The 27,160-nt window shown below is 40.3% G+C and overlaps 1 protein-coding gene across 1 annotated transcript; it reads right to left on the bottom strand.

Annotated features, from left to right (window-relative positions):
* Positions 1-1,089: 1,089 nt before the first annotated feature.
* LOC135074898 (uncharacterized) lies at positions 1,090-26,806 on the bottom strand. The gene is made up of 27 exons (XM_063969272.1): positions 26,744-26,806; positions 26,081-26,209; positions 24,740-24,869; positions 24,192-24,397; positions 22,642-22,774; positions 22,347-22,477; positions 22,124-22,268; positions 21,500-21,657; positions 21,369-21,416; positions 21,185-21,286; positions 20,598-20,983; positions 20,167-20,379; positions 19,793-20,087; positions 19,410-19,664; positions 18,921-19,264; positions 18,457-18,730; positions 17,711-17,881; positions 17,395-17,481; positions 17,260-17,300; positions 16,961-17,081; positions 16,207-16,433; positions 13,893-13,965; positions 4,564-4,600; positions 4,088-4,138; positions 3,449-3,575; positions 2,521-2,681; positions 1,090-1,280 (listed from the first exon to the last, which is right to left on the bottom strand). The coding sequence occupies exons 1-27, from the start codon at positions 26,777-26,779 to the stop codon at positions 1,159-1,161; spliced, it is 4,203 nt and encodes a 1,400-aa protein (XP_063825342.1). The 5' UTR covers positions 26,780-26,806; the 3' UTR covers positions 1,090-1,158.
* Between the last annotated feature and the right edge of the window lie 354 nt (positions 26,807-27,160).

Here is a 27,160-nt window from a genome sequence, read left to right on the forward strand (position 1 = left end):
TTTTACATGGTGTCTATAGGTGACGGTAATCACTTACCATCAGGTGATCCGTCAGCTCGTTTGCCTCATGTCACATAAAAAAACATATTAGCACCATGGTAGCAACCTTGATCAGAAAGGAACATTTGTGTAGTGCAAGGCTTCCCAATCTTTCTTCTACTGCGACGCCCTTGGTCACTTTTTGTGATGATTTGCTTGCTTTTCTAAGCATAGCTTTTCAAAATGGGGCTCATTTTCGGGAAATTACCACTCACCTCTTTCTTTGCATTTATTTTCGATCGCCTCATCATGAGACGATGACCTTAGGTTATTACCACGATTTCTACGGGCTTCCTTAGCTCTTGGATCCTGGTGTATGTAAAGCTGGTAATGTAGGTTTGTTTCCATCTCATTTCAGAGATTTTATACAATAACGTAGGCATAAAACTAAGTCAAAATTACACTTCTGCATCTCGTTAGTCTATCATAATCTCTAGCCTCGCAAAATCTGCACGGATCACTAGTGTTATTGGATTTCAGGCTCGTATCATATTCCTTTTGGTGGTCGAACGGTTTTATTATTCCGTGCTCAATCGCTTAAGTGAGACGAGCTTCATAAATGAAAAAAGTCAAGTTCGGCCGATCTAAAGAATATGTCTCTGACGAAAGTTCTAGAGGAAAAGATTGTCTTTATTGGTGAAGTATTTTATTGGTGATATTGAAAGAATAATTATCTACTTCCAACTTCTTCTTTCTATTCTTGCATTAAATATTCACTAATACTTATACGATTGTACAAAACATGTGCGTTGAGTTTGGGGTTGATAGTTTAGAAGTTTAGATACTTTCCTGTTGATAGTGTTGAAGAAAAACATATTTAGAGTAACTTCTCGATAAGAGATTTCTGGAATAGCATAATTATGGTCTGCTAAGTAAGCAATCTTATCTGTCCACTAGCACTTCCCTCAATTTATGTGTTAGAGGGTGACAACGGTCCTAGATATTCGCAAATGAGAAAATATTGAATTAAAAACCACAATATTCATCATAACTTTTATACTTCATCAACTTAGTAGGTATCGTGGCTTAAACTAAAACTGAATTCTTAACAATAACAATAAACTTAAACATTTAGCCCTCTTCAGTGAAATTAACGCAAATTCTTCTTTTCTTATTCAGTTACTTCTTCTTAGCATCTAGTTTCTTTTTAGTCGCCGATAGTGTTCTGTTTAGGGTCTCTCGAGCTATAGCGTCGTCTCTTTCTTCTAGCACTTCGTTTAACTCTGGGTTCCATTGAGAATCTGGAAATAATATTACCATAGGTGTCACTTCCTTACACCTTGCTCAGTCTGATCTGATCCCACCTGGTAAGATGATGATCAAGGTACGATTGCTGAAAGCAGCTATGGGAAAAGTGCGTTTTTCATGCAGGATCTTGCCAAAAGTTTGACACACAATGTCATACTATAGTCTATGTATAGCTATGGCTTTGTATAATGCGTACGAAGTAGCAGCTTTTAGGAAGCGATAAAAAAGTAAGTATTATATTATAATATGCAGTAAGTAGGTAATACGAGAACACATTAAAGCCAAGTAGTTATCTGGGGGCACGGCAGTGCCCCCACCAAGTCGAGCAAAAAAGCGGCACGGCCGTACCATCCTTTTCTCGAAGCAACTCAGGCCATTTTCGACCCCCTGTAACTTCGTTGTGGATAAAACTAGAAGGCTGAATTTTCATTAGCTATGCAGGCATTGTAAAGACACGGTATATTTAAAATTTCATTCAATTTGAACCAGTAGTTTAAGAATTATAACGGGTCAAAGTTACTTAATTTTGTCATTCACTGACTCACCGATCATCAAAATTCTAGGGCACTTCTAGCAGACCTAGAAGCTTCAAATTTGGAATATAAGTAGTGTTTGGTGTATGAATCAAGAAAAAACTAAAATATTTGGGGGCACGGTAGTGCAACCGCCAAGTCGAGTAAAATTTTTCAATTTCGGTCCAGTTTTCTAGATACATAACTGCTGTTTACAAAATACAAAAAGAAATGAGATCCCATCAAAAACAATACTTGTCAAAAAAACCAAGTCTCGCAACTCAGTTGTTCTACGGTAAAAAGTTGTGAGATCCATGTAATACCAAGTCCAGGCCAGGAAATCTTTAACGTTTTACATAAATTATTGACTTGGCCATCGCACTAAATAATTTAATTTACACGTGTTTCAACAACTGAGTTGCGAGACCTGGTTTTTTTGACAAGTATTGTTTTTGATGGGATACTCTTTACTCAACCTTCAACAAATGGGTTTCATAGGCTGTAGAATGACTGGCTATGACGTCGCTGGACCAACGGCATCATAAAGGTAGCAGGAAAGCGCTGGACGCAGGCCGCTACCAACCGGGTAACATGGAAAGCATTGGGGGAGGCCTAGCTATGTTCAGCAGTGGACGTCCTACGGCTGAGATGATGAGATCCTGGTTACACAAGTGTTACAGGGCTAGCAAACCAAGATAATATTGGTCCTGTTAATACATACCAACGAACAGCTTCTCCAAGAGCTGGCACCTCTTCTTCTGCCGCCCCAGCACGAACTGCTCATTGTAATGCTGCAGCTCTCGCATCCTTTCGAGCGCTGCCTCGATGCGCGCGTGTCTTTCTTTCTTCGCTGCCTCCGCCATGTCAGGTGATATGAGGATACTGAGGTGGAAGGTAAATAATATTAGATAAGTAATATTACCTCCAAATTCCAAATCTATAAAGTGGGCATTTTTCTGGGCACTTATACACGTCCTAAATATAACTTGCCTTACCACTACTTAGGGACCATAATATCGGCTGGTGTTGAGAAGAAGTGGCGAAAGAAACTCAAATTATTGACTGGTTATGGTCTATGGTCAAACAGTAGAGTCAATGAGATTAGGTATATTTTTTATGGCAATATTGCAACTGCGTAGTTGATGTAATCCGACCAAAGCGTCAGGCGATTATGAAGTAAATATTTAAGTACATTATTTATTCATAATAATCGTGTTAATTCTCGTATTAAGATGGTACATAGATCCACAGTGTTAAGCATGATTCGCTGTCATTCGTATAAGAATAAGGTATTTACTAATCAATAGGTAATTCAATTGAAAATAATAAAAAAAATATATTTATAATGGCTTCTGTACCTTCTTTTCTTTGAATTGTAATTTCATATTTTTACAGAAGTTAAGTATGATACTTCGTATTGAGCACTCATCATTTCTCAAAATAGGCATATAAAATTCTAATAAATTGAAAATTATGTATCAAAACATATGTAGTTACATTTAAATGGATTTTCCAGCCATAGTGTAACAAGGCTACGTATATTTTAGCGCCTGAATCGAGATCGAAGCAAAGTTTCCCCTCGAATAGAGTTACGTCGTCTCAAATCAACAGGCACTGACGTTTCAATCGGAAAGTTTCCGAAGTCTCACCTTTCCGATTCGTCTTTTTCCTTCGTGCAGAACGGCAAAAAGTACAATGGTATGAACTTGTCCTTTAGTTGTTCTGGCATTGTCAAATATCTTGCTTCTTCCTCGCTTTCGACGGTCATCTCCAACACTGAAGGAAAAACATTTAAATTCATATTATAATATACGTATTTAGAATTTATTTATTTGCTATATAATCAAGGCAGTTATAACTGCTGAAAAAATCTTAACTCAATAATTTTGACATTGGTCACCCATTTTGCAACCACAACAGTTAGCTTTGTAGTCCGGTACCTACGCAATCCAATCATCGCATCAATCAAATCGAATTCTTTAAAAGTGAAACTTCCCAGACTGATAAAAAAAGGATTAGGCAAATATTTTATGTTTATTTAGGACGTCCAATTTTAGAGAGGGTGAGAGAGAGAGACATAATACATATATTTACATAGCCAAATATGTTTATAGAATCGAAAAATGTTTGTGAACGATCAAGCCATTAAATAAGTTGAAACTATGTATGTATATGACAATTGTTTAAGTAGACCCATAATTTTTAAGAGTGAATATTATGTTAGAAATTACGAGAACCAGCTGACCCAAAGGCATTTATTCTCTTTGCCTGAAGAATCAATTACTCACTTCCACTCTCCGTGGCCGGCGTCGGTCCTTGCTGCAACTGTTGTGGCTCTTCTATACGACAAAAGTACAATATTATTATAAATTACATCAATGAGGGTTTTCGCGATTAAAAAATCCGCCAGATGGCAATACGTAGACGGGAGGTCTAAATGCTGCATGATTGGTGGATTTTGACATATCTGTCAATGTCATGTCAAAAATAACCAATCATGTAGCATTTGGACTTTGCGTCTACGTATTGCCATCTGGCGGATTTTTCAATCGCGAAAACCCTCATTATAAAGTTTATTTAGGAATAAGCGAAATCCCTCACTCTTTTTTATTCACATTAAGTAAAAAAGAAATAGGAATTTCCTATCTCAGCTCTAGCATTCATTTTACCGTGCTTGTCTCTATACAAAACAAATAAGAATATCACTTCCGCAAGAAAAAATATTATTATACCTAACTCGACTCACCCAGTGGATCTTACTTACTTTTTTCCTCTTCACCAAGCTCCTCAGCAAAAGATTCCTATAAGAAAGCAACATTATTATTATTGGAGACTTCAGAATATTATAAGGTAAGTCTGACGAAAAATTCCCTTTAATATGAATTAAGCCTTCTCAGATAATTTCAAGTATCTAGTAAGTACTTTCAGTAATAACTTTTTCTTGGAAAATTTATTTTTCCAGCTTAATATTTTCCAAGTGATTACGCAGTAATATGACTTCGTAATTCCTATGAATCCTTATCATTTACCTTGTAGTAGAAGGATACTTAGCTTTGGTAGAATTCCTAAAATGTTCTTTTGATTAATTTAATTACAGTTCCATTCACTATTCTCTTGGCTACACAGAAGTTATGGGAGTTTTGGGATGGGAGCAAGAAGTGGGACAGATCCGAACCCCATGAGTAAGACACAACTTCTTAAAAAACACTTAATTCTAGCCTTGAATACTGAATTAGTTTTCCATTTGCTGAAAACCTCAATTTTTGTAGCTTTGGAATCTACTTTCAACTTTCAATTTTTCCCTTGCCAGAAAATATTGCTAGTGTGCGCGTGTTTGCGCGGGGTGAGTGTAATTAATGAGAGACGACACAATACTTGTGGTTTGAACGATGTTTATTGCTCCGATCAATTGTATTACACTGACTCATTTTACATGACAACTTATTTCGTTTCAGCCAAATGACGTCCACTGCTGGACAAAGGCCTCCCCCAAGGTTTTCCACAATGAACGGTCCTGCGCTGCCCGCATCCAGGCTCTTCCCGCGACCCTTACCAGATCGTCGGTCCACCTAGTAGGAGGCCTGCCCACGCTACGTTTTCCAGCCCGTGGTCGCCACTCGAGAACTTTCCTGCCCCAACGGCCATCGTCTCTACGAGCTATGTGCCCCGCCCACTGCCACTTGATTTTAGCAATTCTGCGAGCTATGTCGGTTACTTTGGTTCTCCTACGGATCTCCTCATTTCTGATTCGATCACGCAGGGAAACTCCGAGCATAGCCCGCTCCATCGCCCTTTGGGTGACCTTGAGCCTTCTTATGAGGCCCATAGTAAGCGACCACGTTTCGGATCCATATGTCAACACTGGCAACACACACTGCTCGAAGACTTTCGTCTTGAGACACTGCGGTATTTCGGACATGAGTATATGGCGAAGCTTCCCGAACGCTGCCCATCCGAGTTGGATTCGACGATTGACCTCTTTCTCGAAGTTGGACCTACCTAACTGGACTGTTTGTCCCAGGTATACATAATTGTCGACAACTTCGAGTGTAGAGTCTCCAACCTTCAGAGGAGTGGGTGCAACACGGACATTAGACATGATTTTTGTCTTGTCCATGTTCATTCTGAGGCCCACTTGTTGAGAGGCTCTACTGAGGCCATCGAGCATTGTGCCTAGATCCTCCAAGGTCTCAGCCATGACTACGATATCGTCCGCGAATCGAAGGTGGGTGATGTACTCGCCGTTGATATTTATGCCAAATCCGTTCCAGTCCAGAAGCTTGAAGACATCTTCCAGGGCGGTGGTAAACAGTTTTGGAGATATGACGTCTCCCTGTCTTACCCCTCGCTGCAACTGGATAGGTTTCGAATCCCGATCCTGGAGGCGGACCGACATTGTGGCGTTTTTGTACAAACCCCTCAACACTTCGATATATCGATAGTCAATTTGGCACCTTTGGAGAGACTGTAGCACTGCCCAGGTCTCGACCGAATCGAAGGCTTTCTCATAATCCACAAACGCCAGGCAAAGTGGTTGATTATACTCCTCGGTCTTCTGTATAATCTGCCTTAGCGTATGTATGTGGTCTATGGTACTAAAGCCTTTTCGGAAACCGGCTTGTTCGGGAGGCTGGAAGTCGTCGAGCCTGCGAGCGAGACGATTCGTAATGACTCTTGAAAACAGCTTGTAGACATGGCTCAGAAGTGAGATGGGTCTATAATTCTTCAATAAGGTTTTGTCACCTTTTTTGAAGAAGAGTACCACCACACTTCTGTGCCATGTCGTAGGCGTTTTTCCTTCGAGGATGACGGAATTGAACAGCTTCTGAAGAGCCCTCAGTACCGGCGTTCCGCCTGCCTTCAAAAGCTCAGCCGTGATTCCATCATCACCCGGTGCCTTGTTGTTCTTCAGCTGTTTGAGAGCCATTCTAATCTCGTACAGACTGACGTCCGGGATATCTTCGGTATAGTGTCGGGTCAGTCTAGCTCTTGGGTCTTCGGCTAGATTTGTGACAGGTGCACGTACACTCGTGTATAATTGTCCGTAGAACTTCTCGACCTCTTCCAATATCTCCGGCCCCGACGAAATGGCTCTGCCATCCTCTGTCTTCAGCTTGGTCAGTTGACTTTGGCCAACAGACAGATCTCTTGCGAACACTTTAGAGCCCTTGTTTCGCTCAATCGCCTCTTTAATACGGTCTGTATTAAATTGGCGTAGGTCGCGAGTCAAAGACTTGGAGATCTGTCTGTTAAGGCGCCGATACTGAGCAGCATCTTCAGAGGACTGCAGAACCAAGTTCCGTCTCTCTTCCATGAGTTGATTGGTGAGGTCAGAGATCTTTTTGGTTCCTTTTGAACGACGGGTTTTAAAGAACTTAGACCCAGTCGTTTGGACAATTTCCACGAACCTGTCATTGTATTTGTCCACATTTTCGCAGTCTCCTAGGCATTCGAAACGATTTTGCAACTCGAGCTGAAAGCTTTCGGGGTTTTGGAGTTGGATGGGCGCTGGGCGGAGCGTAGACTTCATCAGTCGACATCTCTCGAGCTTGGGTCTGATATTCAATGTGCCTCTTACCATTCGGTGATCGCTTCCTGTTTTGACCGAATTGATCACAGAGACATCATTGAATATATGCTTCTTCGTCGACAAGATGAAGTCTATCTCATTTTTTGTAGCGCCATTGGGATGCAGCCATGTCCACTTTCGCTGTTTTGGGTTTCTGAAGAAGGAGTTCATCATAAAGAGGCCCTCCCTCTCCATAAAGCCAGCCAGCAGTTGGCCACGTGCGTTCCTCTCTCCGTACCCAAATTGCCCCACTTTCGGCTCATTATCGCTTCGTTTACCTAGCTTCGCGTTGAAGTCCCCCATCACAACGGTAAAATGGGACCGGGAGCCATGTATGGCTCTGGAAATATCCTCATACATGGTCTCCACTTCGTCGTCGGGGTGTTCCGTGGTCGGTGCGTATACCTGTATGACCTTCAGCGAATACCGTTTGGTGATTCTGAGTATCAGGTACACTACCCTCGCCGAAACACTCTCGATCTGGACCACGTTGTTGACAAGGGACTTGTGGACGATAAACCCGACACCACCCTGGGACTGCTGGTCGCCCTCCCGGAAATAGAGCAGGTTTCCGGATTTAAGAATTATGGTGTCCTCCCCCTCTCTTCGGACTTCACATAATCCTACGATATCCCACCGTAACCTGCTCAACTCTTCCTCGAGTTCCATTAGCTTCACGTCTGTACGCAGTGTGCGAGCGTTATAGGTTGCCAGGGCCAGAGGTCGTCGGTGTTGGTAGCCTGGCATCCCCGGGGATTCTTCGCACCCCTTGCCCCACCGTTACCGTGACCGCTACCGTGGTCCGGGATAGTGGGGCCGCCGGGGACTAGGGGCCGTTTTTTTGTTTTTACCACCATTTGGAGGGTTTTGCCCTAATCGCCACGCTTGGCAGGCGGGTTGGCGATTGCAGTTTTTTTGCTTGGTTTCGCACGCAGACGCTGCTGCCCGTCCGGTGCTACAGGAGTTTGTCGCCTCTTACGACACGCCTCCTGTTGGCGGTGGGGAAAAGTATTCTTTTACGGCCGTCCCCACACAGCACAACAACTTATTTAAATAGAAGTTAATACATAGAAAACTTATGTGTGTATACGGCACATTACTTCCCCCTTTGAAAAGGAAATAAAATTAATAAGTATAAAGTAAGTTAAAAAAAACTATGTTAAAAAATTTGCTAAAAATTAGTAACGTTCTGTCCACATTTTTATTTATTATGTTTATCCATTTTATATTGATTTTATTTCGTATACATTGATATAATTTTATTAATTAATAAGTGACGGATTACACATTTATTAAAATTTCAAATGTTATACAAACTCAAAAAATATATTATGCAAACGGGTTTATTAATTTTTATGCCATAAATTACAAGGTTTGCAATGTTTTATAATATTAATACAATTTCCGTGAATTTAATTTAAAAATAAGAAACTAAGTAATGACACATTAATTTGAAAAAAAGTATGTAAAAAAATATAAGTCACATTATGTAAAGAACGTAATAAATATTACAATTATTTTCGAGAGTTTTAACCAATGACATTAGTGTAGATAATAAAATATTATGCGTATACATAGGTACCATTTAAAATACATTAGTACACAGTAAATACACATTTTGTTAAAATAAAATAGAATTTGCTATTTAAAAAAATATTATCTAATAGAGATACGCGATAACACTTGTTATACACTGAATTATTACACTTAGATTCACTGATAAATTGACTTTTGCACTGCACGACACAATTTCACTTTTATCCGATGACTTGCGAAGGTGCGTAGCCTTGGCGGCTGCGCCTGCCTTCAGCTCTGGCCGTGGGCTCGACGATGCAGGTAGGAAGCTCTTGGAGCTCCCGCCGCATGTATCTACCATAATTGTTTTTGCAGCGTCTCCATAAGAAATATCCAACGATGACGAATAGTATGACGACAGTTATTGTCGAATACATTTCCAAGCTTTGGAGCATCTGGCGATGGTGATTGGCTTCAGCAGCAGATGCAGAATTTCCAGCACCATTTTGTGCGATGATTATTTCTTCTTTTTCGATTTTGCTTGACCCTTTTCCCATGTTTAGATGAAATAAAGTTGACTGATTATTGACGAGTAGAACGTGACGTGACGTACGTAATGCTCGGGAACGAATAATTATAACGCAAAGCGTACGACAGGTTTGCTGATGCGTCCAAATCTTGTAACTATCGGATTGTTTACAGAATGCCTTTCCTTATTAGGTGAGAGCTCTTCAGACTCAATTGTAAATGCTGGCTTCAAGCGATCTATACTAAAAACTTTTTCTGTATCTGCTTGCAATACTTTATAATATTTGTCCGATCTCTCTATGACTTTGAATGGGCCAAGATAAGGTGGCGTTAATGGTTTTCTTACTTTGTCGTCACGTACAAATACGTGTGTGCAGTCTTTTAAACCAGAATGTACGAATATTTTGCCTTGTCTGATTTCTCTTCTAGGGACAGCGCATAAGTGTGAAATTTTCTGTCGAAGGTTTTGTAAGAAAGTTTCGTTTTCAGAGATATCTTGCGTTGACGGCTGAAAGAAATCTCCAGGTAACCTCAGTACTTCGCCATAAACTAATTCGGCGGCGCTTATTTGCGTATCGTCGCGTAAACTTGCTCTTAAGCCCAAAAGTACGGCAGGTAATTCTGTAACCCAATTATCTGTATTTCCTCGGCAAATTAAAGCTGTTTTGAGCATACGATGCCATCTTTCTACAAGTCCATTCGACTGAGGGTGGTAAGCAGTGGTCCTAATTTTTGAAATGCCCATTTTCTTCGCAAGGTGGCTAAATAAACACGACTCAAATAAATTGCCTACCTTGATCTGTGGTTAGACGTAAAGGACATCCGAATCTCGAAATCCAGCCTGAGAATATGATGTTGGCTACAGTCTCGGCTGTGATATCTTTTACTGGATAGGCCTCTGGCCAGCCTGTACTTCGATCTACCATGGTTACTATATAGCGATAGCCATCACAGTAACTTAAGGGTCCCACTATATCCATATGAAGATGTTCGAATCTGTTGCTATGCACGAAGTTGCCAAACGGTGATGTTGTATGACGTTGGACTTTGGACTTTTGACAGTTTAGGCAAGATCTTGTCCACTTGGTAACGTCCTTATTCATCGACTTCCAAAAGAATCGATCGCGAATCATGTTTCTAGTGGCGCGAATACTTGGATGACTGATTTCGTGAATCGCTTTGTAGGCAGATATCCGAAACTGTGGAGGCAAATATGGTCGCGCTGAGTCTTTCGATACTTCGCAATATATGGGTGTGTCACAATTAGGTAGAAATAATTGTTTCAATTTAATTGTGTTCGATTGCATCATTTCTTTCAGTTGTTCATCATTTACTTGAGCTTTGGCAATTTCCTTGTAATCTATTGGAGATGGCGTTTCTAATGTTTCTATAGATGAAATTCGTGACAAAGTATCTGCGACAACGTTATCTGTTCCAGTTATATGATGAATCGATGAGCAAAATTGCATGATGAAATCTAGATGCCTTATACGGCGAGGTGTGTCATTTTTGCCAACTGAATTGTTCATTAACGCGTAAAACAACGGTTTATGGTCGGTGTACACGATTAAGTTTCTGCCTTCGATGAGATATCTAAAATGTTTGATAGCCATATATATTGCTAACAACTCACGGTCAAATGTACTGTATTTTTGTTGTGCGTCACTGAGTTTTTTGGAGAAAAATCCTAATGGTTTCCATTTGTTTCCTTCTTTCTGCTGTAAAACTGCTCCAGCGCACGTATTAGAACAGTCGGTCATTAAGGCAATCGGTGCGTCAGCTGATGGAAAGGACAAAGTTACCGCTTTTTTCAAGCTGAGTTTACTTTGTTCGAACGCTTGGATACTGTTATCGCTCCAAGGAATCTGTCGCTTATCATTCTTTTTAGAATTGACCAAAAATGAGTTCAAAGTTGCGTGAAGATCTGCTGCTCGTGGAAGGTGTTTTCGATAGAAATTTAGCATTCCCAAATATCGCCTAAGTTCTTGAACAGTCTGTGGTCTTGGGAATTCTGTGATAACTTTTACTTGCTCTTCTAATGGTCGCAATCCTTGTTTTGATATATGAAATCCGAGAAAGTTTAATTCTGATTTTCCGAATTCGCATTTTGCCAAATTAATAGACATTCCGAAGTTATTTAGACGTTCAAATACTTTTTTTAACTGCTGTTTGTGGGTTTCTTCCGAGTTTGTAGCTACGATGACGTCATCAATATATATAAATATATTGTCTATATCGCGTAGTACGACGTCATGCATGAATCTCTGGAATGTTTGTCCAGCATTCTTTAATCCGAACATCATTTTGGGAAATTCGTAAAGACCGAATGGGGTTGTTATGGCGGTCTTCTTTATGTCTTCGTCAGCAATATTCACGTTATGATATGCTCGCTGTATGTCTATACGTGAAAATATTGTTTTTCCGGCTAGTAGGTACGTACAGTCTTGTACGCGAGGTATTGGATACCTATCGGGTACAGTTATGACATTAAGTTTCCTGTAGTCGCCACATGGTCTTATGTCTCCGTTTTTCTTGCTAACGACGTGCAAGGGACTTGCCCAGCAGCTGTTAGATGGTCGACAAATGCCCATTGCCTGCATTTTTTGAAATTCGGCTTTCACACGTTGGTATTTATCGGGAGGCAATGGCCTCGGTTTCGCAAAAATGGGTGCGCCTGTGGTCTCGATGTGGTGCACTACGGAATGGCGAGGAGTGTCTTTAAAACACATCGGTTTAGTTATGTCCAGATATTCACACAAAAGATCACTGTATTCGCTACGTAAGTCTATGGTGAAAATAGAGGTTTGTTGCGATGACGTTACTGTTCCCTCTGAGCGTAAATTAGTCACTGAGTCTATAAGTTTTCGTTTATACACGTCCACCAATAGTTTATAATGTTTTAAAAAATCGGCACCTAAAATAGGGCGTTTAACGTCTGCAATCACGAAAGTCCAGCGAAAGGATCGACGTAATTTAAAGTCTAATTCTAATGTTTTGACGCCGTAAGTCTTTATTTCACTGCCATTTGCAGCATAAAGTTTATAGTCACTGCACTGATTTTGATAAAATGGTTTTCTAGGCACTGGTAATACAGAAATGTTCGCACCTGTATCCACCAAAAAATTCAAACCACTACGGCTGTCGGTCACACTAAGGCGGTTCACAGGTGATATGGTGCATATCTCCGCCTGCGATTGCACCTGATCTAGTTTTCCTGACGATGATCATCCTTTTTCCAGGAGCACGGGTCTACGCATTTTTTAGCTCTACCACGGAATTTATGATGATAGAAGCAAAGCCAATTAGGACTGTCGGGCGTGCGTCGGCTCTGGTTACGACCTCGTGACGTGGATCGCGATCGCCAACGATTTCTATTATTGTTGAAATTCCTTGATTGGTTTCTGTTTCTCTCCATGTCGTTAATTTTCATGGTTAGTTTAGCTATTTCAGCTAAAATAAAAGCATGGTAACCGTTTGAACTGGTTGAAGGTGACGCCTGAACTTCGGATATTTGTATGGGTCTGGAGGTCTCCATGACCTTATCAGCGATGGCGGCTAATTTATCCAAAACCTGGACATCGCTGACGGCAAGCACGGCTCGAATGGACGACGGAAGGTGGCTCTGCCACATGATTTTTAGAGTCTCGTCGGGTATTTTGTCGCGAGCTAGGTCTCTCATGCGACGCAGGAGCTGGGAGGGCTTCTGGTCGCCAAGTTCCATCTCACTTAAGAGTTTTTGGAACTGTCGCATCTCCGATTCCTCGTAGACAGTCATTAGGCGAGTTTTCAAGGCTTCGAATTTTCCAGACTCGGGAGGTTTCAGTAGTATGTCGCTAACTTGTTCGACGACCTCCTTTCCCAATTTTGTGACCACCAAGTTGTATCTCGCTTCGTCGCTTAATTTTTGCGGTCCCAGTATCGCCTCGCATTGCACGAACCAAAGTCGGGGTTGGTCACGCCAAAAATCAGGGATCCTTGAAGACACTGTCACTGCTGATAGTTCCATTTTGTCTTCTGGTGTTGCTTGCGTGGTCTGCATGTCGCGGGTCACCAATGTGCGCGTGTTTGCGCGGGGTGAGTGTAATTAATGAGAGACGACACAATACTTGTGGTTTGAACGATGTTTATTGCTCCGATCAATTGTATTACACTGACTCATTTTACATGACAACTTATTTAAATAGAAGTTAATACATAGAAAACTTATGTGTGTATACGGCACACTAGCAATATGAAAATCATTGGGGGTGGCCTATGTTCAGCACTGGACGTCCTATGGCTGAATCAATTATGATGATGATTAGTAGGATCAATTTCCTTCTACTACTACGCCTGAATGATGATGATAAAAAATCAGTCTTATTTTGACAGCTCATAAATAAAAAGTATGTCAATTGACTACCAACCAGGTGTCAACAACCATGATTATCCAAACAAAAACCTCCTTGTAAGCTGTGGACATAAACTATTATGAAGTGTACCTCTATTAGCGAATGTAAACTCTCAGACGGCGGCGGAGGCAGCGCTTCCAGGAATTCGGCCCTGAAATCTTTCCTGGAATAAAGATAATATAACAGGTACAGTCAAAGATAAACATTGCCGCCGCTTGGATACGATACGGAATTGTATTCTGGGGTAATTCAACCGACGCACCTGCGGTATTTGTTTTACAAAAGAGGTGCCTCCGGGTTATAACACACACAGCACCGAGAGATTCATGCAGGATGGTATTTGTCAAGCACAAAGTTCTTACAGCTACTTGCATATACATACATGAGTTATGTCGATTAGTTAGAAAGCACAGCAAATTTTTCCAGCGTATAGGAGACACGTCACGCCGTTGTGATTCGCGACGCGCAAATGACCTCGTAGTGCCCGCGGCACGACTAACGCTATTTCAAAATAGTCCGTATTATATGGCAATTAAAGTCTACAATCACTTGCCGAAATCTATAAAAGCCCTCCAAGGTAGAAAGTTTGATAGTGAAGTAAGGACACTTCTCATTAAAAAGGCATATTACAACTTAAAAGAATATTTTGATGAAAGATTGTAATTACTAAATAATGATTGTATAATTGTGTAGGTACTCCTTTATGACATACATTGTTGTTGATTTATTGTTGGTGACATTCTATTAATACCATGACCATAATTAACTACTGACCTTTTATAATTATTATTGTTACTGAATCTAATTTTATTGAAATAAGCATGACATCTAAATATTTATTAAACTCAATAATTGTTATTTTCCAATAACTTGCAATGCCCTTACAGGGCTCTTGTTTGTGTCTAGACATAATTATTTGTAAACACCTAATTGTACAACAGGATGCAATAAATGAATATGAATATGAATATGAACATGAGTAGTTAGGCTACTTATTTCTACTATTTAAGGTAAAATTATTGCAAGTTTTCAAAATTGTTAGTTATTTTATGGTAGGTAGTTAGATAGATAGTTTTTTTTTCTAATGAGATAATAATCGAGGGTACGTTAATAGTGGTTTAAAAAGCTACCTGTACTATAAAACTAATAGATTTTGTCATTTGAAATTGTATAGTGAAGTCACAGTGAAGTGTGATTGGTGCGTGCATGATAAAAAAAATAAACCGGGAAATTGCTTTTTATGTGGAGATAAGCCGTATGCCTGAAACTGAAGGCGCATCACGGTATTTCGTTTGAAGCCTCTTATTAAATTCACGGAAAAATAAGACTAACGTCGAGTGTGATTGTGTGAACTAAGCTTTTAAGATTTTACGACCTACGATTTTCAAAATCAAATAGCGACATAGATACAGTCGTATTTATTGTTTTGGACTGTACCCGAGAAACGAGCTAGCGGAATTTTCCTGTAAAAATGTGAGTTCAGATGTTACTGTGGAATAAGATGAGGAACTTTATTTCTTTGTGTTTCAGGTTATTATTGCAGTTTCGAAATGAAATAAACCTACACTGTCTGCAGAATCTCTTGTTATTACGTTATACAAGAAAATTATTATTTAATTCTTTATACAGGGTGTCACAAGAAGTTACAGATTAGAAAAAAGCTCTTCAATTATTTGTAAGCTAAATAATGCTTATGTTACGAGTGGGTTCACAACAATAGTCATGCGGCGGAAATTAAAATACACTCGCGAGCAAAAATATGGAATCAGCCTATTTATTCCGAGCGATCATAAGAACTAAATGACTAATAGAAGATCAATAAAAATGGTACCATTTTAAAGAAGATATTATAAACTTAAAATTGATACCATAGATACATACAATACATAGTCATTCAGTTCTTAAGATCGCTTGGAACACAAAGGGGTGATTCCATACTTTTGCTCGTAAGTATAGTTTAATTTTTGCGTTGCGATAGAGGGAGGAGGATCTCGACTCGGCCAGGCCAACACCAACACCACAATAAATTGGCCTGTTGTTGCTTCGCTTAAATAAATTAATGATAATAATCTTTCGGTCCATAGAAATTGTCTAACCAAACTGTTAATTGCAAAGCGAAGACTTGAGTCTTTAACACAGATTTAGTGACCTAGAACCTAGAACCTCATAGATTTAAGAAAATCCCGATATTTCTAATCTCTGGACAGTAGAATTCTTTCCTCAGACTCTCACGCCCGTATTCACAAACATTACTATGAGGTCTCACAGTGCGCGTGGACGCACAGGGTGACACACGAAATCACAGAGCTCTATTCAACACTGCAAGCATCGTTTGTGAATACGGGTGTCAGAGATTTTAGATAATCAAGTTTTTTTCTCAACACTGGATAGTAGAGTTCCTTACCTTATCTGAGCGCCTCTACTGTTCCTCCCAGGCTCCCTAGCGTCCCATAACCTGATGGCTGCTGCAAACTCCAGGTCCCTCTCATCATCACGCCTAGCGTATGCTCCTCCACCAATAGCCAGTGCACATTCCAAGACAATGTACGCATCGTCTGGCTGAGGCTGGTGGGCTGAGGAGACCGGCTGGCTTTTTTCTTTTTCCTTCTCCTTGTCTTTGGCTGAGGCAGGCTTGGAAGAAAAGGGATTTTTTTGTGGGGAGGCCAATGGCGAGAACGTCCATTGAATAATTTTTGATGCAAACTTTTAGCATTATTTTGATAGTTGATATATGAACAAAGTTCTACAGGGTGTTAGGTAAATGGGTATATGAGCCGACACTAGCCCATGTTAACATATGCATATAAATGGTCTGGTGAAGTCAGAAAATTGATATCATCATCCTAATTATTTTAATTTTCATACAAATCTGATTTTAGAAATTTAATTTTGTATGAAAATTAATAAAAATAAAATGATGATATCAAATTTCTGACTTTACCATACCATTTATATGCATAATATGTTAACATGAGCTAGTGTCGGCTCATATACCCATTTACCTAACACCCTGTATACATGATAGTTTTTTTACAACATGGATCCATTTTGATGATTATTTTACCTTGGGGCGCAAGCAACTTATTACGATTTCGGGCAAAACTTCTAAATGCAAAGCTAATTATAACTTAGTAAAAGTATGATGGAGTTAAGAATACCTTATCTTTCACTGGTTTCTTTGGCTGAATGTCAATTTTAGTGAATCCATTGGAATTGCGTATTTCATCCACTCTCTTCCATTGAGCTAGTGTTAGTGGCCATCCATTGGGGGCTATCACCCTGAAATATTGAGTTTGCTTTACACTTCAATATTTTTTCGGGCGGAGAAATGTGTGCACATATAGACAATTTAACTTGCTTTAGTTTTTATACGATATGTTTCAGTTTAGAAGTTACATTAATTTGCTTTTATATTATTTTGGTGTTCTCATTAATTCCATAATTAAGGGTTGCTTACTCAATTGAATATTGCTTCGGATCGGGTGGCAGATTTTTCAACTGAAAAACACAATCAGAATGTAGCATTTTTTGTATGAAAATTCAAATTCAAACGTTATTGCTATTCGACACTTTAAATACGATAACATAATACCTTAGTGGTCGATCTGTTCTTTGCACTGGGACTCGGTTTTGCTGATTTTGGTGACTTCAGAGATCGAGCACTGGCGATGTCGCGACCCTGAATAAAGAGCATCAATAAGGTCCAGTCCATCAAATACAGCATAATTTTTTAATACTTTAATATGCAACAGAGCTGATAGATCTAAAAAATTATAATTGTTTATAGTTTTTTTCCAAAAGTGTCCCTGATGTTACAATACAATACCACCGGGAACTATATATGGGGGATTAAACCTACATAATTACTACCTCTTAAAATTAGGATAAAATTAACAATTTACACTAACCGTGGTTAAATTGGCCTGTGATGTAGAGGTCCTCTTCATCGATGAAGTAGCTGGTAAAACAGCTGGCTCTAGCCTCACGTAAGGCCAGTGCACCTCTCCTTTGCCAGAACACTTGGCCAGCTCTTGGACTACGCCGTCTGTTGTTGTCCGTAGGATTACTTCTATCTCCAACTGAAAATTAAACGTGATAAAATCGTAAGAATTTGTGTGTCTCATCTGAGTATAGAACCTATAGGTCTAGCGCTAAATGCCTGAGGTATGGGAGCGGCACGAGAGCATTATGACGTGACAGAGCATATAAACCTGAAGACTCACTGACATTTGACATAACCAAAAACACCCTTTTGTGCTGCTCATACCTAAGGCACTCACTGGCCCATACCTATAAGACCTGTGCGCTGACTACTTTTTTTTATCCACAACGAGAAAGCTCTTGGCCTATATCTCACCTGATGGTAAGTGATGATCAGGACGAAGGTGGAAGCGGAATCCTCAACCACGGAGGAACTGGCTATCTTAACTCTAACTGCCGGAACATAACAATGCTGTTAACATTGTTGATATGGCGACAGACTTAGGTAAGATGGTGGTAGCTAGCCAGGCGGACTTAGAACAAGCCCTACCACCAACCAAACCGAACAGAAAAATCTGCCCTCACTGGGCATCGAACCCGGGACCTCTGCGTCTGAAGCTGGTGGTCTTACCACTAGACCACAGAGGCGTTAGAGAATTAAAAGATTACTTACATCAGGCGAAGTAGCAGCAGCTCTAAAGCTAACCGCTTCATGCTTCACCACCGAAATTTGAATCCCTCCAAGGATATTTCTCCTATTCGGTATAAATATTTCATCCAAATGCAGTTTGTGGGAGTGAGGGAGAGGCAACTCCCTGCAGCCGTCAGGGTCGTTGTCGCAGATGTGGAAGACCTCATCGATGCTGCAGAGGACCGTCAACTGCCAGTGGACCTCTGTATTGATGCCCGAGGGCTGGTTGAGGGTGCCGTGGCCCATTACGGTGTAGCTGTGAATGGCATTTCAGTTTTAAATTAATGATACCATAGCTATTGCTAAATACGAAAAACTAAAGGAAAAACGTAGCGATATCTAATGAAATAGCCTTGAGCGTGCAAAGTGAAATTTAAGTGACCACAATGTGGTCAAAGATAAGTCATCATGTCATGATGACATGAAAAGTATACAAGTCAACTTACCCATGAAGATTCGGCTCAAAATCGAAAGTAATATGAGCGTTATAAACTTGAGGCATCTGTGCTCCATTATCGTTATTGTACACAGCAATGGTGCTATACTGCAATGAGCTCTGCACGTCGAAATGGACTTTGACAGAGCTATGGCAAAAAAATACCCCTTGAAAGTACGGAATCCACTTGCATTTGGGTGTGATGGGGGTCGAACCTGTAAATTGGCGTAAGCCATATCTGCCGGTAAGTGCAGAAGCGACAGAGTAGGCAGGTTTCGTTTTGGGGTACATAGCGAAGAACTCATTCATCAGAGCTGATAGAGCTTCAAGGTTTCCAAATGCGTTGTCCATTATCTGAAAAATACGTTGATGTTTAGTATCGGTTATTTTCTTAGAAGGTTTAACTTTTTCTTCATTTTGCTGAAGACTTTTCAGCGAAGCATAAAAATAAAACTTAAAGCTTTAATGACAGACTTATTGAAGATGTAACGATACTCACAGCTTTCAATACTTCCGGTGTAAAAATCACATGAGCAGTCAAACATTTCCTAGCCCACGTGCCTCTCCAATGAGCTTGAAGAACCGTTGCTGCTTCATGTCTTTTGATGACTTTCTCCCTTTCTTCCTTTAATATCCCACAGGGGAGCTCTTCTGTTGCTAGCTCACAAACTTGGGAAGTGATAGGATCGACAGGAGGAGTTAGCAGTTGTGCCATTTTGGCCTCATCTACGAGAGGCTTCTCTTCACCAACTTGCTATAAATACATATAATTATCTTGTATTGTAATATAATTAGACAATATCACGTAACAGACAAGACAATCAAATATTGGGGACTAATCTCTATTATGATAATATTTCGAAATAGAAAATACAAGTTTACCTGCTCTTCCAACATTTCCTCTCCCATTTCTATTTCCTCAGCTTCAGGTACAAGACAGTCACATGGATCCATAGTTGCTATATCCCTCAAAGATTTTCCGGGACGCGGTTTTTCTGGTATGCCAAAGTCAGGGTCGCAAAAGTAGCGTCTTAGTACAATGCAGACGTTGCGATAGTCAACTGGTTGTAATTTTTTGGCCAGTAAAGACTGAAGCGCTTGTCTGAACATCCAGTGAAGAAGAGATTTGTCATAGCCCACCTCTTCAGGTTCCCATGTAAGATCTGGCTGGTATGATCTAAAAAAATAGTAATAAAGAAACACATGGATTGAATAAGTTTGATTGCAAAAAAAAATATTTGTAAAATATTACTCACTTATAAAATTCCCTGTCGGTTGCCAGTACGTTTGTATTCGACCTGTTTATTCGAATCCAGTTGGAGAATGCTAAACTCAAATTAGTAAGAAATCTAGCAGCCCATGGACATTCCCTGACGGCAGCACAGTGGATCATATCTCTTGTGCCCAAGAGAAGGGTGGACTCACTGAGCAGCATCACATGCCAGTTCATTCTTGAATGCACCCAAATTCTGAAATTGATTCAAGGTGGATTCAAGATCTCGAATGGAAACTACGATACCCCATTATTCGAAAAGCTGAAGATCTTAAGAAGATAGCTGGTAGTGACCGAAAACGAATTTAATGGAGCCTTTTTAAGGGGTAGCTAAATAAATGATGATGAATTGATGATGCTTATTGAAATAAAGCGACGGAGCAGTGAATTATATCAATCCAGTAGTACACGTACCTGCAAATGTGTCTTCCCGGTTCAAACATGATCTCAACTGAATCATACCCTCGTGTTTGCACAAACGCTTTTGCCACAGGTATTTCACAGTCCACAAACCATTCAAACTTCTCCAGAATAAGATACGCCTGCTCTATGTAGTCCACAATTGGAACTCCGCTGTTCATCAGAATCCTCGGATGAAGAGCACTCAAAGATATTCTTAGGACGTTCTCTTCTGGGCCGTCGATTTGAAGGTATAAAGGAGCTGACTTAGGAGCAGCAATGTCTACTGGTTTGTTGACAGCTCCTTTCGTAACTCTGATTGGAGGGCAGCTGGCTGCTGACGTGAATTGGTACATCGATGGGTAAAAGACGATGCTGACGCTCTTGATGAGTTCGTAGATCTAGAAAAAAAATGTTTTAATGGTATCGCGTATTACTTTTGTATTTGAGGTCAAGGTATTATAGGTTATATTCGTAAATAGGTACTTTGAAGTTTTGAATCTTCATCAAAATGATGAAATGAAATGAAATAGTTTATTCAGTACATAGGCAGGGCACCAGGTTCCAGGGCATTTATGAATGTAATGCATGGTGAAACTTACTGGATTGAACTGAATCCACTCCCGAAGCTCATCTTTAGCTTGTTGTGAGGCTGCAAGGTTGCCTGTATTAGATCTATTTACGTCTTTAGCTCCTTTTTTGATCTAAAAATAAATAATATGTATAGGTACTTATAGCATAGGAAAAATAGTTGTAATCAGAAGAAAGCAAAAAAGAAAACATTACCGGTGGAGCAGTAGTTTTGTCGTGTTCCTCTCTAAACCCAGCAGTGATCTAAATTAAAAAAGTAATATACATAAGTACGGTAACAATAATATCACACTGAAGTCACTTTAAATGACAAATGTAGCACTTACTGACTCCGTGCTTTGTACATCCAACAAATGGGGTGCATAAGAAAGTTTCAGTAGTCCGTTGACCTTGAGGAATCTAGTTCTAGGGCAGTCATACGCCTCGTACAGCCCATGCCTGCGGGCCCAGTCTACCCACCGGTAGTGCTTCCATAATGCTACGTCTGTAATACAAGGAGCAAATAATTTTCAAAATTGTTGGTATTCAAAACACCTCACTGCTAACATCGTTTTGCATGTCGTATTTAATAGCGCAGTTAAATTATAAAATATGATTAAACTGAAAATTAATGTTCTATTTCTATTTGTATCTCTTTATGGTAAGGTGTAATCAGTGTAATCGTTGCTTTCAAGGCCTATTCTTAAAGTAATATTAGCCCCAAAAAACTGCGATTAATCTAACGCCCACAGAAAGAGACTCTCTTGAAAGTCTCGAAATGTGTTTGTGACCACACATTCTTTTCTTCAGGTCTTAATTTTTTTTTCATCTTCAACGAGAAGCTATTGGCCTATACATCTCACATTGTCACAATATTCACATGACGTTATTTACAGTTTAAAAATCTACTTCTTCTTCTTTGTTTGTTGATGGCAATGATACGTCTATCAATAGATTTTCCAGTGTCTTACCGGGCTCTGGCAAAGGTTTCTTCAATGGCAGGTCCCTGGCCATGCTGACGATCAACTCCATCTCATGCGCGGGAGTGATCCCTGGCAGAGCGTAAGGTGCGTGGTTTTTTGAATCGCCGATAGTAACGAATGTCATTGAGCTTCGCTAAAAAAAAAGGTCATTCAATTGATCGTTATTTCTTTTTTTCTTTATTTGATCAGTCAGCCAGTTTGATATCCTTACCACAGCAGCCTCTTTGGTGGTGGGCTTCTTAGTGCTTCTTGACTTGACAGTGCTGGCCAGTGTGTCATCGTCATCATCCCAGCCGAACACTGGCACTTCTGTTGTGAGTAGATTCCAGAGCTCTTCAATATCTGATAATACAAAAATAATAAGTATATCACACACACTACACACACATTTTCGCACCCCATCTGAGAATCAAAATTATGAATAAGAGGGCCAAAAAGATTTAAATAAGTCTAGGGCCTAATTAACATCATTAAATGAGTAATAATACTAATCATAGCTAACATACCACTGACGTTGTAAGTCAAGTTCATTGCCCCCGTAAGGGCATGCATCATGTTGAACTCCGGCATCGGCTCGTCCTCCACAGAATCCAGCTCCTCATCAGAATTCATGTCAGGAGCCGCCAACTTTAGCAAAGCCTGTTAAATTTTGATTAGCAATCAAAACGTCGCGTGCGATGAATTGCCATCAAACTCGAGGAGGCGCATGACTTATTTTGAGTGAAGCAGTAAAAAGTTTGGGTTTACTTTGAGTAATTTCTAGTTAAATGATGACTTAGTAGCTCTAAAATGTCGTTCAATTTGGCAACGCAAGTCAACAATAAAAAGTACCTAAAATATTTTTAAAGTTTATTTACAGCAAATTTTTTTACATTGGAATATTATGTTGTCTATAAATACACAACTTATTTAATTTTGTTAAAAAGTCTATTAAAACTATCACTTGGCACAAAACCACAACGCTAGTGAACCTATTACGTATTTCGGCATTCTTCGTTAAATTACCTATCTTACCAAACGTCATTCTTCTGAATCATAGTAAAGGAAATTTCATAAACATTTGCAACAATTTGGACTTTATATCTTCAGCATAAGACGCTTCTTGAAATACATTTCTTAACTGTACGGTTGGGAAATAAATTGAAGATTTACCCCATTATTGGAAGCAAGCCAGTCTCTAATTGAGTGTTGCGGCAGAGTAAATACAAATGAGTAGGTCATCTTCATAGAAACGCACCGAGCGCGGTTTGTATGTGAGCGCGCGCCAATACGTATGCGGCGCGCACGCACACACTGACAAAATTCGGGGCAACTCACCGCTATCAACGCTAAATTTTGTCAGTGTGTGCGTGCGCGCCGCATACGTATTGGCGCGCGCTCACATACAAACAGCGCTCGGGGGTTTCTATGAAGATGACCTACTCATTTGTATTTACTCTGGTTGCGGTCTGCGGTCCGGAGAATAAGAAAGGAGTGAAAATACCCTTGTAATAATGCTATTATTCGCCGAGCCAAGTTAAGTGGGGAAATATGACGGAAAACGAGGATACTCCGTTAAACAGATGCGGTGTTGTGTAACGAGAATGGAACGTATTAGGTTTTTGTGTATTATAAGGCTACGACTCGTATTAATTTGTTCTTCAAGTCGTTGCTTTTGATGTTTGCGAAATTTAAAAGGGTCTAAAATAACGGTTTTGCCTTATTTTATAATAATGAGACAGGTTTCCCACTAGGTGGACCGACGATCTGGTGAAAGTCGCGGGAGGTGCCTGGATGCGAGCGGCGCTGGACCGGTCTTTGTGGAAATCTTTGGGGGAGGCCTTTGTCCAGCAGTGGACGTCTTTCGGCTGAAACGAACGAACGATACATCTAATTCTAGATGCATTTCTTTATTGCATTAATTCATGATTCTCGTGTACCGGGTTCGGTTTCCAAGATGAGCAAATGCACTGATATGATATCCTGGACATATGAAAATAGATAGTAATCACAAGATTCTGAATTCGGATTTGGAAATTAATTCGATCTTGGGAAAAAAATAGGTTTCCAAACTTACCTTGCAGAGCAGCAAAGGCCACAGATGTACAATCGGTGCTGTGACAGTAGTGATCACTTGCTTGGGCCCTGGCTTGCCTGTTGGCATATTGCTGAGGAGAGGGGAGAACGGCAGGAGGGGGGAGTCAGTAGCATCGACTGGGACCTGGTCACTGACCCAGACGCATCTCCAGGCACCGAGGTAGAAAAGACGGACGAGATAGCACCCTGGAAGGAAGAAGAACGTTAAACATCTTGGAAGACTCAATCAGGGCTATTCTCGTGATCATATTTGGTATTTCCATGACAAAAATAACTTTGTAGTGGTTCTACCAATATTTTTATAAGTAATAGGTATGATTTTCTCAATGGTAGCAGAAACACCGAGGAACTAAATTTTTCGTAGTAGGACCAAGCGTTCAATAAGCTGAATTCATTAACTAATTCAGTAGGCATCTAAAGATCAATAATTTTCCTCTGGTTATGACTCTCTCAGTCGTGGTCCTGCATTGGAGACTAAATAAAATGGCTTGATAATGATGATGATGTTGATGAAAACTTGAAGCAAACCATTCTTGGACAGTCCAGGCCGGTGCTGCTGACCCCCACCAGGCTTGGTCCCTGGAGAGTAGATGTGGTACCTCGCGCGCCAGCCTTCAGGCGCGAAACTGAACGCGAAGTTCTCCCACTGATGCTCAACCTGTAAAAAAACGTATCTTGCAATATTAATTTCTCCTGCTTCGTAAATAATTTTAAAAGTAATTTTAGTATTCTTCACTAAGTGGCCTAGGAGTTAATAGCTGTTGCATAAACAGTACGTTATCATAGATAATATTATAAGGTGATTCAATTCGAGTTTCGTAAGATAGCAACACTGTAAATTTTATGAGAAGAAGATTGTTCAAGTCGCTCTGTAGATCGTTCATCCACGAAGACGCGCCCCACCAATTTTTGGTCGAGGGAAGCGTGGGGTGCGGGGAGTTTGATCCGAGCAATCCGAGCGTCATTATTGTAGTGTGCGTGTGCACTCATTGATAATTTAGCGTGTAGGTACCGCAAACATTAGCGTAAGAATGGTGGGGCGCGTCTTCTTGGATGGAACGATCTATACTGAGCTAACCACTAGCAACATAGTGCCATAGTGAATACGGCGAGGCTCTATTTTCCTTGATCTTCAGAAACTTCAACAAACACGCATACATTAATCACGTTTAGCCACTTCAAGGTACCTAACTCTTATAGGTTTAATAAGCCCTAGAAATAACCACTTCCCTTTAGTCCGGTTATTTTCTAGAAACATTGACATTAGAAATCTTCCGGTCACGAAGTCGACGTTCACGTTAAATTAATTAAGATTCTGTGTCACTGTCACTTCATATCTTGTAATTTTAATTATCTTGTTGAGCGGTGCACTCTAATTGCATCCTCGTTTTTATTGCGAAAAGTGAGAAGTTTAAGTTTTAAGTGTTGGTAGTTAAAGCGATTACTGACGTCTAAGAGATGTCATTTCGGATTACGATCTTGTACTATACAAAAAAGTTGTTTATGTGAATTTATGAAGTCCACAAATTCCACAATCAACCACGTTTCACTTTTTAGGGACCAGGTCGGTCCCATTTTCATTGATATTGGTAAATAAATTGTATACCTATAACGTAAATTATGGTTCATATTCATCCGCTTCCAGGTAGGAAAGTGTCCCGTCGTGAGCCCATCGAGCAAGTCCTACACGTTCCACTTGGGATCCCGTTTATTTCATCTTTCGTCGGTGCTCTAACAATATAACCGACTCACTGCTACTTCAGCTTGATACGTTTTTGAACCGTGTCCTTAATTTTGGTGTTAATTTAACTTTGAAATTACGAACTCCTACGAATTACATAGTCAAGTAGATTTTGAAGATCTAGTTACCATAAACGTGTCGACTCTCTCCAGCAAGTAGCAGGCCGACATAACTTTTCTGCAAAAGGACGACCGCAGAAGAACCTGGGCGTGGCTCAGCTGTATGTCCATGACGGACATCTTGCCTCCGTCATTTTCCTGTCAAAGTGACGAATGAGGGAATTAAATGTCAAGTAAATTGCCTTCATATGTTGGAATTTGCTTATAGATTAAGTGTGATGAAGCGTCAACGCATTGGTTATTTTTGGACCACGATGGACAGACCTTGAAATAACGTGATCATTTATTATCAGATGCTAAGTCGCGTGTTGGTTCATATAAAGCTCTTTTTATCAAAGCTATAAGAACTGACGGCCGGAAATTTCTCGAGTGGCGACCACGAGCTGGAAGACGTAGTGTAGAAAAGACACACAGTCCCACTCAGTGGACGGAAGATCTTGAGAAGATCGCGGAAAGCACCTGGATGTGGGTAGCGCAAGAAAGTTTGTTGTGGAAATCCTTGGAGTCTATGTTCAGCAGTAAACGTCTTTTGGTTGAAATGAACGAGATAATACGTTAATTCTCTCAACCTGAAATAATGTGGGGCAAATGTGGCCTTCTTTAGTTGGGTTTTTATTGGCAATAAAGCTGTAGATCCTGGCCATAAAGGAATTGCATCAGTGGTCTTTTTACCTCAAATATAACAGCTTCAGCCTCCCACCGATCCATGGCTAGGTCCTCCGCCCGGACCCATCCATGGAGGTACTGGCGCACAGACCTTGGTAGCGGTTGCGTCTGATCGTCTACCCACACATGGTCAGCTGGTGGCTTGGAAGCTGTCTTCATGAGCATGGACGCACGGAAGGCTGCTGGTCCCTGAAAAGTTAAAAATTTACAAAGGAATCTGCTACTTCTACATCATCATCTTTTCGGCCACTGGACATCCGTTGCTGAACATAGGGCTTACCAAAAATTTCCATATTGGCCTATTGGTAGCGGCCTGCGTCCAGCGCCTTCCTGATACTTTGAGGTCATCTGTCTACGTCGCCTTTGGTGAATAAAATTAATGATATCTTTGGTATCAATTTTATTCATGTTGATCTCCTGTTG

The sequence above is a fragment of the Ostrinia nubilalis genome, chromosome 9, assembly GCF_963855985.1.
Source record: "Ostrinia nubilalis chromosome 9, ilOstNubi1.1, whole genome shotgun sequence".
NCBI classification, from domain to species: domain Eukaryota; kingdom Metazoa; phylum Arthropoda; class Insecta; order Lepidoptera; family Crambidae; genus Ostrinia; species Ostrinia nubilalis.